The sequence below is a fragment of the Galeopterus variegatus genome, unplaced genomic scaffold (assembly GCF_000696425.1).
Source record: "Galeopterus variegatus unplaced genomic scaffold, G_variegatus-3.0.2 Scaffold158, whole genome shotgun sequence".
Taxonomy (NCBI): Eukaryota; Metazoa; Chordata; class Mammalia; order Dermoptera; family Cynocephalidae; genus Galeopterus; species Galeopterus variegatus.
The window spans coordinates 190,965-205,321 of record NW_007726269.1 but is presented as its reverse complement, the minus strand read 5'-3'; the positions used below and the strand labels follow the sequence as shown (position 1 = coordinate 205,321).

Sequence of the window (14,357 nt, the reverse complement as noted above, 5' to 3'; positions counted from 1 at the left end):
TTCTGTAATGATTCTTTGTTTATAAAGTGGCCTTTCACTGCAAAGGAATTGTCATACTGGGGTACCTGAAAAATGTTGTGGAATTGCCAATGATTCATCTACCAAAAATAAAAATTTGGGTTCTTTGCTGACCTTCATGAATGCTGGGGGCTGGTTGTAGATTGCCTCTTGCAAACAGAGGGGAAAAAAGAACTTTATTTCTAGATCATTGTATTTCCTCAAAAATATTAGGGCTGAATAAAGTACATAGGAATTGGTTCCAAAAAATCTTTTTTCTCCTTGCTTGCAAAAAGCTACTTGCAGAAATTCATTACACTCCAAGACAATCAGTCAGAGAATATAATGGTTCTTTTTTTTTAAGCCAGAGAGTATGGTATGAATTATAGGTTTTTCTAAAATTCTAGTAAATAGCACATATACAAAGTTGCCTGATACACACACACACACACACAAACACAATCAACTTCTCATTAGTTTACTTCAAAGCTGTCCACATCTGCAGGGGAAAGGGATGGGGAAGACAAGGTAACAGAAATGTTCTTTGCTCCTTTTACTTCCTCCAGTTCCTTCAAACTCTCTCAGATCACAAAATATAGATGGCTTCTCTTCATTGTTCACACAGGCCCAATGTTGTATTATATTTAAGTATGTAAACCCATTGTATATGTATTGTGACATTTATTGGCAAAAGAACAGAATTAAAATTGATTGTGTATGGTCCACTCAAAAGAGATGACTTGAGTTTCTCCATTGAGATTAAGCCTGCAATTTAAAGGAGTGTGTTATAAAGGGAGACAGTAAGATTATCTTTTTAGTGTGTGTAATTTAAGGAATCTAGAAATTATAACTTGGTGATTTACTCTAGTCATTTTTGTAGAAGTGAACGTCATATGGACAACAATGGCAACTATAAATTTAAGTACTTAGCACATAATATTTCTTCAATAAATGATAGCTATTATTATTATTATTGCTTGATAGTACAGTATTTCTAATTTCTTTGCTTTGTGACTATTAAGAAAACTACCCACAATTCTAATAATACATTTTCCATGTTTATTCAATTTGCCTTTTAAAAAATTAATTCAGGGTAATTAAAAATAGTGCCAGTATAGCATTTGCTTTTGTAATTTACTAACCATGTTACCTTATGACCCTCTATCAACCAAAAATATCAAGCTGTTTGACTTTGTCACTTACACGATGGAAAAAAATATTACCTCATTGACATGTGGACTCTTATAGGTGTAGCCCATACAGGCAATCCCATTAGTCAACAATTTGTTGTAGAGGAAAATGCCTTTCCAGTACTTATGCAACTACTAAGAAATCATCCTTCTTCTAACATTAAGGTATATGTAAAAGTTTAAAATTTTTTTGTCTGAAATAGTAAAAATTGACAGAAATGTCACTTTTTAAGAATAATACGTATCTATGCAAGTTCACAAGCACAAAAAATATTTAACCTTTAAAGGAAAATTCTAGAAGTTTTAAACAAAACAGATTGCCCAAAATCCTAAGATACTAGTAAATTTTATTAAAATAAGATTTTTTTCAAATATGATAGTAAAGTCTTACATCCTTACACTTCAAAGAAGTTTTTCCTCAGATATTTGATTATTTATTCACAGATTATTATTTTCAGATATTGACTGCTAAACCTGGGTGGGAATAATGGGACTGTGTGACTTCTGCAGCAATATTTCTCACATATAAGTGAATCCTGTCAATGCTATACCACGAAGCAGCCTGTATTGACAGTAATAGTTTTCTCAGGGCTGGTCATTATGAAGAATTACTATGAGCTGTTGAAGAGTCATCACTGTTCATTTACTTCTAGTCAAATGCCTGTAATAAAATGACATTCACATCTATTCAAATTCTTTTACCAAGGCTTTAGCAATTCAGGACATCTATAGTTAGCCAGGCAGGAAATTATAACAAGAAAAAATCCATTTTCTCCTCAAAATTTGGTAAGGGCTCTGTTAGAGATGAGGAAATAGAAATAACGTAGGAGGAAAATATGTAAGTAAATAGCTTTGTTTCTTTTAATGAATGTGTTTGTTATCAGAAAAGATGTCATAAGTTCTGTGGGCTTTCTAGCTATAAGAGATTATTTTATTACAGGAGTTGATTAGGGAAACAAAAGGAAGAAGCATCTGCCAGCAATCTTTTGGCTTAATTTATAAATAATAACTACATGGCCTTTTAAAATACAAGTAAATTCCATAAGACTATGGAAAATGCTACATAAAAGTATGTTTTTACTTTAAAATGTGCATTTTCATGGTAAAACAGTTTGCTTCAACTGCATCAATCTATATTTCAGTACATATTTTCAGTGAGTTTTGTAACTTGTTAAAACAGAACATGTACATTTCAATACTTTTTCTCAAAAGATTCTATAATGAACAAAATATTTTGCAATAACTTAATCATGCTTTTCAAATTCATAACACTTTTCTAAAAATGCATAGTGTTAAGTCCCAATAATATATAAGGTTCATCTTCCCAATGGGCTTCAGAATGTTCATTAAATAAGTCCAATACTATAGTGAGGAAAAACTATTCCTGAGTACTACTCCCCAAAGCTTTGCTTAAATTAACAGGTGTTCTGGCCTGATAATTAAATGGTTAGTAGCTAACAAGCAGTCCAATGCAGCTTTTTAAACCTGGTGTCAGAAATTTTTTTAAAAAATTGTTTTGAGATGTAAAAGGAACATTCCCTGTGCCCTCAAATGGAGCTTTATGGTTGTCCCTGCACATAAAGAGGAAGGATATTTTTTTCCAGCTGTTAAAAATTATGAGGGACATTCCTCCAGAAGTTGTAAGTGCCACTCTTTAAATAATAGTCACAGAATTGGAATCAATGGATTATGCTTTAGCAGATTTCATAGTATCTTTTCACGATGTATCCTAAATAAATGTTTGTACAATGAAGTATGTCATTTGATAAAGCATGAGTGAAAAATAACTTCTGAAAACAACATATTTAGGTTGAAGTGGCATTTTCCTTGGCATGCATTGTCCTACGGAATGATGTGTTACAGAAAGAATTACAAGAAAATGAAGGATTTGAGTATGCTGATGTTCTTTATCTTCTTCAGTCAACAGATAAGGTAATATCTCTACAAAATATTAGAGCTCATTTAGAAGAAAATGGTTTTTAGACCACATCCTAAAATTATCAAGTCTTCATGGCAATATTCAAATGTATTATTTAAGAAATGTTAGGGCCGGCCCGGTGGTGCACTGGAGAGTGCGCCGCGTGGGAGTGCAGTGGCGCTCCCGCCGAGGGTTCGGGTCCCATGTGGATACCAGTCCCCGCTCACTGGCTGAGTGTGGTGCGGGCGCGGCACCGGGGGTTGCGATGCCGTTGCCGGTCGTGGTACGGGGCGCGACACCGAGGGTTGCGATCCCGTTACTGGTCAGGAAAAAAGACAAAAGACAAAAAAAGAAAAAAGAAAAGAAATGTTAAAGATTATCTCCTTGTAGGTCATTAGTTTGTAATGATGCGATAATGCAGCTCCATATTTTTCATAATTGTTACATTTCATATTTGAAATTCAGCAATTTTAATGCTTGGTGATGAGCCAAAAACAAATCTCTTCTGCCTGGGATCAAATCTTTAACCTAATTTTCTGCCCTTTCAACCCTCAGTCGTTAACTTTTTACCCAGTACTCTAAAGAGGTGCGTCTCAGATTCTTTGTGATGAAGAAATAGCTTTTCCCAGCAATTTGCTACGGGAAGATAATTTTTTAAAAACCTTTTTAAAATTTGGAAATAATTTAGACTTTCCAAAAATTTGTAAAAATAGTAGAGTATTCTGGTATATCCTTCACCTGGGATATACCATCTTTTCCCAAATGTCAGCCAGAATATTAACATTAACATTGATACAATACTATTAACTAATCTGCAGACATTTATTTATTTATTTATTTATTTATTTTTGCAGCTAGCTAGTATGGGGTGCAGACCTTATTGAAATTTTGCCAGTTTTCTCACCATTGTCCATTTTTTGTTCCAGAATCCAATCCAGGATCCCACATTACATCTAAAAGTCATGTCTCTTTAGTCTCCACTTTATGAAGCTTAGCCCTTGTCTTTCATGATTTTGACATTTTTGATTAGTCCAGGCTAGTTATTTTCTAGAATGTCCCTCAATTTGACTTTATCTGATGTCTTCTCATGATTAAATTGAGGTGTTATGCATTTTGGCAAAAGTATCACAGAAGTGATATTGTCTTCTTCACTCACCTTCCAAGTCCAGTATATCAAGGGGTATATGTTGATATGTCTTATTATTGGCAATGTTAAGTTTGATTTCTTGTTAAAGTGGTGTCTGCCATATTTCTCCACTGTGAAGTTACTATTTTTCCCCTTTGTAATTAACAAGTAGTCTTAGGGTGAGACACTTTGAGACTATACAAATATTCTGTTTTGAACCATATTTTTGCTCATATTAAGCATCCATATGGTACATTTGCCATGTGGTGCATTTGCCACATGGTGATTTTTTAAAAAAATTTATCTTCTTCCTTCTATGTTTATTAATTAGAATGCAACTATAAGGAAGAGTTGTTCCTTTTAAATGTTTCTTCTCAGTTTCTGTTATCCTACTGTCAACAGTTTTGTGGACTGCCACTGGTCCATGGGCCACACTTTGAATAGCACTATCCAAGAGAAATGGGAGTCATTGTTGTCTACAGTGCGTTTAGCCATCAGGGAAGAAAACTGCCATCTATGTCTCTATCAGTTCTGTGAGATTTTAGAAGACAAAGGAGGGTTGTGAGCAGGGAGAGGAAGTCATGTTATTTTTTAAAAATATAAAAATTCACCCTACTGTGGTACACAAGATAGAAAAGGGATGCTATAAAAATATGAGAAATAATAGGGTGATGTTTTAGTCCGTTTTGTGTTGCTATAACAGAAACACCGGAGACTGGGTAATTTATAAAGGAAAGAGGTTTATTTGGCTTACGATTCTGAGACAGCTGCATCTGGCACGGGCCTCAGGCTGCTTCTACTCATGGCGGCAAGTGGCAGGCAGCAGGCGGGTACAAGCAGTTCACATGGCGAAAGGAAGCAAGAGAGATGAAGCAAGAGAGGAAGAGGAGGTGCCAGGGTCCTTTTAAACAACAAGCTCTCGTGGGAACTAATAGAGCGAGAACTCCCTCATTAATCCCCCCCTCCCCCAGGGAGAGCATTAATCCATTCATGAGGGATCCGCCCCCATGACTCAATCAGTTTCCAACACTGCCACATTGGGGATCAGATTTCCACATGAGTTTTGGAGGGGACAACACATCCAAACTCCATCAGGTGAGGAGATGAATTCATGTCTGACTGACTCTCTAAAGCTACCTTTTCCCCTCTGCTCTGTTCCTTCCACATTTTACTCTCATTACCCTATTCCTCAAGTATACCATCCTTCTCCGTTTTCTGCTACAACATTCTCCCCTCAAGCATTCTCCCTTCCCTTCCAGCCTGTTACCACCTGCTTCACCCTCTAGATCCTATGTCTAGCTCATAATAGATACATTCTTGTGCAGTTCTACAGATGTAGGAAATCTTAGAGAACTAGAAGGTTTAAGGATAAACCAAAGGATTTATCTTGTCTTGGCCAAAATTTTTAATTGTAAGAATCATCACAACAGTGAGTTAAAAGTCTTCTAGGGTTTCTAGTACACTGCGTTAAGTTTATCTCAAACTATCTGCCCCACAGGGGCACATTAGTACTCTTGGGGCTGTAGAGAAAATACTGAGCTATTGTAGTCCTTAATTAAACCTATAGTGGGAAACTTCAGATTATACAGACCTGTTGCAGAAATTAGAGGGGAGGGAGGGATGTTCAAGAATTAAATATGTCACTGAATGAATAGCTATATTATAGATAATGACAGGAAGGCAATAAAAATGAAGTCAGTTAACCCAGATTCTTTTTTTTTTTTTTTTTGTCTTTTGTTTTTTGTCTTTTTCCGTGTCCGGCAACGGATCGCAACCCTCAGTGCTGCCCCCGCACCGGACCGGGGACCGGCAACGGGATCGCAACCCTCGGTGTTGCCCCCACGCCTCGCTCAGCCAGTGAGCGGGAACCGGTCTGTATGTGGGATCCGAACCCTCGGGCGGGAGCGCCGCCGCGCTTCCCAAGCGGGGCACCTATCCAGTGCGCCACCGGGCCGGCCCAACCCAGATTCTTGAAACTCCTCCCCACATCGATCTTGTGTACATGAAGATGCAATAGATCATGTGTTATTTTAAAATTATAATTAAATTATTCTCATGCTGTAAAACTAGAATAAATTATGTGAAATAGACCAGTGAGAATTATTTTTACAAACCACATAAAATTAACTTTATTATTTTAGTTACTGTTATTCTACTCTTATTTAATTAAAATATAGCCTAATTAATTATGAACGTATTTTTGAAGACACGTTAGTAAGCATAAATAACAGGCAGTCTTCTACCATTCATAAATCATCATGTGTATAAAGGGAAAATAGGCGACCAGCAGGTAAATCACCTGAGGTAGGTAAATAAAAGGGTATATAAAGTAGAGGGTGTAAGACAGTTAACATTCAGTAAAAGAAATATGGAAAAATGTCCTTCCTCAAGGACTGATGTTTAACCTTCTGGACTGGGAGTAGCCAACTTGGTTCTTGTCCTATATCAGATATGAACTAGTATGGTGGAAGCAGTGAAATTATGGGATTCATTTTCAAATATAATCAACCAAATTATAAACTAACCTATTTGTAATAGACTTCCACAGTGATAAGGTCAGGAGCAAAATCTACATGGAAAAGAAGTGGAAATGGGTTGAGTCCTAGCGTACTTCCCTCACATCCCTCTACCTGACGCTGATACACAAGGCATGCCCTTGGCTCACTTCCCATTGCCATTCTTTCCTAGTTGGCTCAGAGCTCTATCCTGCTATCAGTTAATTTATCCTTCATCCATGACTGAGATCTAGTTCCTTATTCCTTTGGCTGTACCTAATACTTTCCTACTTGCCTATGGCCAGGTGACTACTTTGTGTGTGTGTATGTTTGCATGTGATGGAATGTGTGGAATGTGTGTATGTTTGCATGTGTCGAATGGCCAGTTAGCGCAGTTAGTTAAAGCACTGCCTTTTAACACCAAGGTCATAGTTTCAGATCCCCGTACTGACCAGCTGCTAAAAAACAAAACAAACAAAAAACAAAAACAAACAAACACACATATATAGAATGAGAGAGTAGCATAAATACTTAAATATTCCCATGACCCAGCTTCAGCAATTATGAACTCATAGGCAATCTTATTTCATCTATATAACCATTCACTCCCCTATATTATTTTTGTGGAGCAAGTCTCAGTCATCATATCATTTTATCTATAAGTATTTTAGTATGTACATATAGTATTTTATAATATGATTAATAGTGGCAGAAGAAAACCCTTAATTTAGTAAGTTCTCTGTGCATGTGTGAACTATATTGTTCAAATAAAACATTAGTATAATACAATTAAATTATTTTTAATATTAAAAATAAGATTTAGTAATAAGATTTAATCTTTCGAGTCTTTCTGGAAGATCTATCTTATTTGGAAGGCAGCTATGCCCACCACTGTACCACCAACACCACCTGAGATCTATCATATTTCTATAGCTCTGGCAAGCAGATAAATTCTAAGGGAGAAACTGGCTTTTGCTGTTTGCCTAGCCCCAGCATGTTAAAATGTGTTTCTTAAAAGTAAATTGTTTTTTTTCCTATTCCCTCATAGAATAAAATAGAATTTTACAAGTAAACTTGTTTTAAGAGATGATACAGATGATCTTATAATGCATAAAATACAATATATAGCATGCTATACAAGAGAAGTTTTGATTTATCAACTCTACCTTGAAATGTTGAAAATAAAAAATATGTTGAAACAAAAAAGAGGACAGTTACTGAAATTGTGTAGTTTCCTCTTACCATTCAGGTATTCTTTGCATAATCAGTAATCTAACATTCTCTTTGAAAATTAAAATCTTTTTTTTCTTCTTCTTCCTACCACTACGACCTAGTTTGTCTTCCTATTTTATTGGTTCAATAACATTCTGAGGTAACTCTCTTTTATCTATTTTCCTTAATATGTCATATTTTACTCCCAGTGAAAAGAATGCAATATATTCTAATGGGCAAGAATTCAAAACCTATAATGCTGATTAACATGACAAATGAAGTAAAAGATAATGCATGTTTCTTCTATTTCTAGGATATTTGCTTAAGAGCAGGCTATGCATTAACACTTTTTGCCTTCAATAATCGCTTTCAACAATACTTAATATTGGAAAGTGGAACAATGACCATATCTATATTTGAACCTTTTCTTGAATCAATAATTGAAACTGAGAAGGCAATGGCAGCATTTCAGGTATAAAATCAGAGGTTATCACTAAAATCAATAAATAAGTTATTTTAATGAAAACTTGAAAATTAGAAAAATTGGGGATCCAAAAAAATGTTTACTGATTTGTAAAATTTAGTATTTGTCATGCCAACCCCTTCTACCTCATAAAAACTCCATTATCCATGAGGATTTCTTCATTTATTAAGAATTTTACAAGTCACAAGGTGCTTTTGCCTTTATATCTCATCTGATGCTTATAACAACACTGTGAGGTTAATAGGCAGGTAATATTATTTTCATCACCCCCATATTACAAGGAAATAGGTAGAGAAACATGTTAGTGTCCAAGACAGATTTTCCAACTGCAAACCTTTAGCTGATCACACCGATCCTTCAACCCTGTAACAACTATGCGTATCTGGGTTCTTCTTAGTCTTATTCTCTCCATTTTCTATCCTATGCCCATGAGAAGTACTTTCTGTAAATCCATATTCCAAGGATGCAAAAGTTGCAAACATCGTAGGATGAAGAATATGGCTTGCCATGGTCAATGCTATTACCAGATAGGGACAAGTACTCTAACTCCTCCCCACTACCACTTTCTTCTCTGCTATTGAATCCTACCAAATACCCCTTTACCCTCCTAAGAGGTACAAAAAAAAAAAAAAAAGAAAGAAAGAAAGAAAAAATCATAAAAGCATAAATAGAGAAGCTGAGTAGAAAATGTTCAATGATTCTGTGCTTCTTTCTTGTTTTTAGATTATTGTATTAGCTAAAGTCTTCATAGATGTGGATCATATCACTTTGACTGCAAGAGGTGTTACTATTTTAGTTGATAGTCTGTATTCAGTTCAAATTGCTACTATTGTCTTGACAGGTAAGAAATGACTAGAAGCTGGGCCGGCCTGGTGGCGCACTCGGTAGAGTGCGGCGCTTGGGAGTGTGGCGGCGCTCCCGCTGAGGGTTCGGATCCCATATAGAGACCGGTCCGCTCACTGGTTGAGCGTGGTGCGGGCGCGACACCAAGGGTTGTGATCCCGTTACCCGTCACGAAAAAAGACAAAAAGGAAAAAAAAAATGACTAGAAGCTGATTGTAGCCACATAAAACTATTTTTAAAAATTCTTTTTTGTAATCTGAGCAATAACAAAATAATAAGCCTGATACCCTGTCACACTGTGTAAAGAACTGACTCATGTTAATCTACATGGAACTCCAGAAAAAGTCTACATGAAACAATGGGCATCTACTCTGCACCCTGAATAGGAGCAGAGTAACTCCAAACACAGACTTTTTGCTTTCCTAACTACTTTTTTGTTCCCTTAATTATTTTTTCCAGGATATAAAATAAGAATTCAACTATAAACTACCAACAACAAAATTTACACACTAATTAATAATAGTAGTGGCAGATTTATACCAATATACCTCTGTCTGGTTTCCTTTTGACCAATTGTGCACATTTTGCTAATATTTAAGAGTTCTCTACATTGCTATGAAACACAGCAAAGCGAAATGGTTCAATAGTGTTCTTGACACATTTAATGTTAATTGTGTAACTATATTATTCCACACCTAACCCTCCAGCTCACACATAATAGGTGATCAATAATATTTAACTGACTTGATATATCACTCTTAGAGTAACATAAAACAGTATCAGAATAAGTCATAAGCGGTGACTACCACCAAAATAAATAAATAAATAAGTTTTTTTTTTAAACTGAAATGGATCACTGAAGGCAGTAAACACTTGCTGCCATAGAATTATATTTTTATGGAGTATATTTGCATGGCAAGGAACTAGCAAGGAAAAAAATATTTAAAAGAAGTTATTAAATATATTTTTTGTACCTCCCAGCTGCCAAAAGAAAATGTGTATATTCATCTAAATAACATTATTAATTCAGTGTCATAGTAATTTTGTGACTCCAAAAAACAATTGAGGCAGGATTCAATTTTACTGCACAAACTCTCGTGTGCAAGAAATGCCATATTATACTAGCTTTTAAATATTAAATTAATTTCCCCAGGCTGGGGAGAATTAAATCTCAAAAATTACTGGCCTTTCTCTTCACTCCACCACCAGAGTCATATGCATGTCTGAGGTATTTCAGGCAAAGCAGGACATTCAGGTCTCAGGTAGAGTGTAAAATAATTGATGTGTTCAGCATTCAAACCAAAATGATTCCTAGAAGAGGCTCCAAAGGCACAGCAGTTTTGCAGACTCGGATTTCTGTTGCCAAGTGTCCACTTTTCCTACGTATACCTCTTGCCTATTCTCAAAGTTCCTGCTCCTACTCCTCTGAGGACTATAAACCATAGTTCTTAGTTTTAGATTCTCTGCTCCCCTCTGTTCTGCATTTCTTACTTTCTGTCTTTCGAGAGCAGACGAGATCGGGCACGTTCAGGCTGGTGTGGCCAGAGACATTACTTTCTATCTTTAAAGACATCTTTTTAACTTTAAAGAAGGTTATCATTAGATACTTTTTGCTTCAGACCTTACAACTCAACCTCACCATGCTGAGGCAATCAACACAAAGAATTTCTTGGCTTATAATGAGGCTGGAAAAAAATACAAAAACAAAAACTCAGTTCATATCTCAATAAAGGGTCTACCCCAAAATGTAAAAATACATGTATACTTAAAAATAAAACATGAATATGAATGAAATAGTATTAAGTTGGGAGCTGCACATTTATTTATTTTAACTACTGGGTCTCATTATTATTTTCAATCCCCAAACATTTCTTTTTATGGTCAGAACTTTGATGATCGTAAACTTCAATAAGCAATCAAATACATTGTTTGATTTTAAAATACCATTAAGCACTTAACTCAAAGCCAGTTGAACTGCAAAAAGGGCACATTAACTTTTTTTATGGTAATTCAGTCATTATGTTCACAGTCATTAAAAAAAAACAACCTCGAAAGCCTCAAAACAAAATATATTCTGAAGCCATAGAAGGAAGAAAACCTCTGATTTTCACATTTTTCCACTCTTACATAAACCTATTTAACTTTCACTGTTTGTCACAGAAACCCAAACCATAATTTCGGGGAACGTTTATTCTACATTTATATACAAGGGTATTCAAAAAGTTCGTCAAAAAATGGAATGAAAAGACAGTACGAATCCTTCTGTGAACTTTTTGAAGACCCCTCATATACATGCGGTTTCTCTTCACTTCATTATCAAAGATGTGCCTCAAGCCTTTTTTAATGCTATGTACAAACGAACAAAAGCACAGCATATCAATTTATATCAAATAACACAAGCATTTTTCCTTGTTTAATTTATAGGGAATTTAATAGCTAGCCTGGCTCATTCTAGAGCTGGTATTCCAGAAGCATTTACCACATTAGGAACAATCCAACGGCTCTGCTACCACTTACACTCAGGAAGAGAAGAGGTAAAAACAAATAGAATTAATTCTAAAATTGAATATGCTAAAAATATAATTTGTTTCTCCCTCAGTCTGTGGGTTAATTTCTCCATTGGTTGACTGTGTTATATAATACAGTTCATGTTACTAACTCAAAATGAGATGATTGTTTTGTACTAGACATATCTGTCATCCATAACTCTGATTCTAATAAAAAATGCACATTTGTTTTAACTATAAGATTTAGGATTTTAACAGTTCATGTTACTAACTCAAAATGAGATGATTGTTTTGTACTAGACATATCTGTCATCCACAACTCTGATTCTAATAAAAAGTGCACATTTGTTTTAACTATAAGATTTAGGATTTTAATTACAAAAGCAGTATAAAACAACGTTAATTAAAAATTTAAAAAGAAATATCTGTTCAAAATTTTCTCTAAATTAAAAACAAAAACAAAGAAAACTCTATGAAATAATAGTCATCTTAATGCTGGAATTAAGATTCAATCTACAAGTAAGTACATTGATGATACAGACATTTATAATTAAATGTTTATAAAGTATCTCACAAAAACTGGTTACTCTGTGATCTCACTAAGTCATTTCTATGATTTGGAGTGAATGAAAGTGGAATCCATAGGAAAGTTTTTCTGTATTCCTGATTTGCCAAGCAGGGTTAGAAGGTAGGGTGTGTCAAAGAAGCCGTGCTGGCCTGAGAGTTTGCCTCTGAGTGTCCCCCTAAGTTTTCCTCTAAGATCAAAGCAGTGTTTCTCCAACCTTAGGGTATATCAGAATCACCTGGAGGACCTATCATACCATAGATTACTAGGCCTCATTCTTAGGGTTTCTGATCTAATACATCTGAGGGGGACCCTAGAATGGCATTTCTAACAGATTCCCAGTAGCTGAAGCAGGGACTGAAAACAGTGCCACTGGTAAAAAAAAGTGTGGAAGCCGTATGGGCATATAGAGCAGCCAGATGCCAATGTAAAGACCAATACTTCAACCCTCTGGTACCCTGCATGGTCCTGCTTTATGTTCATTCTTTGAAATTTTTTATGCTACTAACTGTAAGACTCCCTAATAACTGCCCAGGAATATAATTAATCATATGAACAATCTAATTATGTCAGGGTTACGGCAGAGGATACTTCCTTCAAAGAGAAAAACAACTATTGTTTCTAGAGTCCTGTGACCTGATACTTTTGCTTCTTTCTCTTGTTTTTGCCAGTGGAAAACTGAGTTGCTTTCCTTAGTGGCTATTTTTAGCCTACTTGTTATCCTACAGTCTCTGTTCCAGTTTCCTATAAAATCACTGAGCAGTTTTGAAAAATTCCGATGTCTAGGCTGCACATCAGAATAATTAAATAGGAGTTTCTAGGGGTGGAACCCAGGCATAATAATTTTCAAAGCTATCCAGATGATTCCAACACCCAGCCAGGGTGGATATCTACTGCCTTAGTTCAAACTCAGTGTTTCTTACTCTGGCTACATCTGTGACACTTAAAAAAAAAAAAAAAAAGCCCAGATTCTACCCCCAAGAGATTCTGATTTTGTTGTTGTTTTTGTTTATTAAACACTCCAGGTAATTCTAAAATGCAGTCAAGACTGAGAACAACTAGTAGAAATCAATGGCAGTTGATAGCCCTCTCTAAAAATATGGCCTGTTATTACATTTCCATCCATAGATTGCCATTGTTTTACATACATATTTGCTGTATATATTTACAGAGACTTTCCTATAAAGTAGCTAATTAGAGCATTTGGTTGGATATTTTAAGAAAAAAGACCCATTGGTCAAAAAAGAATTGTTTCTTCTTCATTTAGGTTCTCACAGCTTGCTCCAATGCCCTTGGTTACTTAACTTACAATGCAGATGCTTTCCGTATCCTATTACGAGAATGCAGGAATAAACCTAATCAGTTCCTTTGTCTAACAAATAATATCAGCAGAGATGCAAGTATTAATCCAGCATTTTTAAAGGAATTTCAATTGCAACAAACAGTGGGACTTCCTTCCTTAAGGTATTGTGCCTATATGTGAAGTTGCAGTAGTGAAATTATTGATAGAGATTTAAAGGACATTTAAGGAAGCTCAAACAAGGGGAACTATCCTTACATCAAACTGGTCTTCTGAACTTAATCCAAAGCTAGGCCAACCCCCAGGATGGAAACAGGTCTAAATGTGATCCAGTGGTTGGAGTTATGGTAAAGATCACCAGGCATTTACTCAAAGGATTTTGCCTCAATGTTGTAGTTACATCATGAACTTAAGTCTACAAAAAAAAATGGAGAGGAGAAGCTCCTTTCTATGGGCATATTTTCTCTTTTGTAGATGTAGCTGAATTACAAGTCTTCTTTGCAAGTAGTGATATTCATATATAGGATATAGAACTATTCGAGATATATTAACTTACCCCATAATAATAGAATAGGATCCAATAGTGTTTCATGGTTATATAAAATCAATTTTTAGTATAGAAGGATAGAGTACACCTTTAGAGTTACTTTAATTCTTTGAAAAAATGAAAATCCAAAATTGATTACCTAATTTTATATAATGTCAGGGAATCTAGATTAT

At 35.3% G+C, this 14,357-nt stretch overlaps 1 protein-coding gene across 1 annotated transcript in view; it reads left to right on the top strand.

Moving 5' to 3' along the window:
* The window catches only part of ANKAR (ankyrin and armadillo repeat containing), an 85,786-nt gene that overhangs the window by 69,139 nt on the left and 2,290 nt on the right, over window positions 1–14,357 (top strand). Inside the window, exons 16-21 of the mRNA XM_008593428.1 lie at window positions 1,246–1,352; window positions 2,997–3,119; window positions 8,252–8,410; window positions 9,146–9,263; window positions 11,690–11,799; window positions 13,605–13,801. Of these exons, the coding sequence (XP_008591650.1) occupies window positions 1,246–1,352; window positions 2,997–3,119; window positions 8,252–8,410; window positions 9,146–9,263; window positions 11,690–11,799; window positions 13,605–13,801 (814 nt within the window). The remainder of the gene's footprint in view (window positions 1–1,245; window positions 1,353–2,996; window positions 3,120–8,251; window positions 8,411–9,145; window positions 9,264–11,689; window positions 11,800–13,604; window positions 13,802–14,357) is intronic.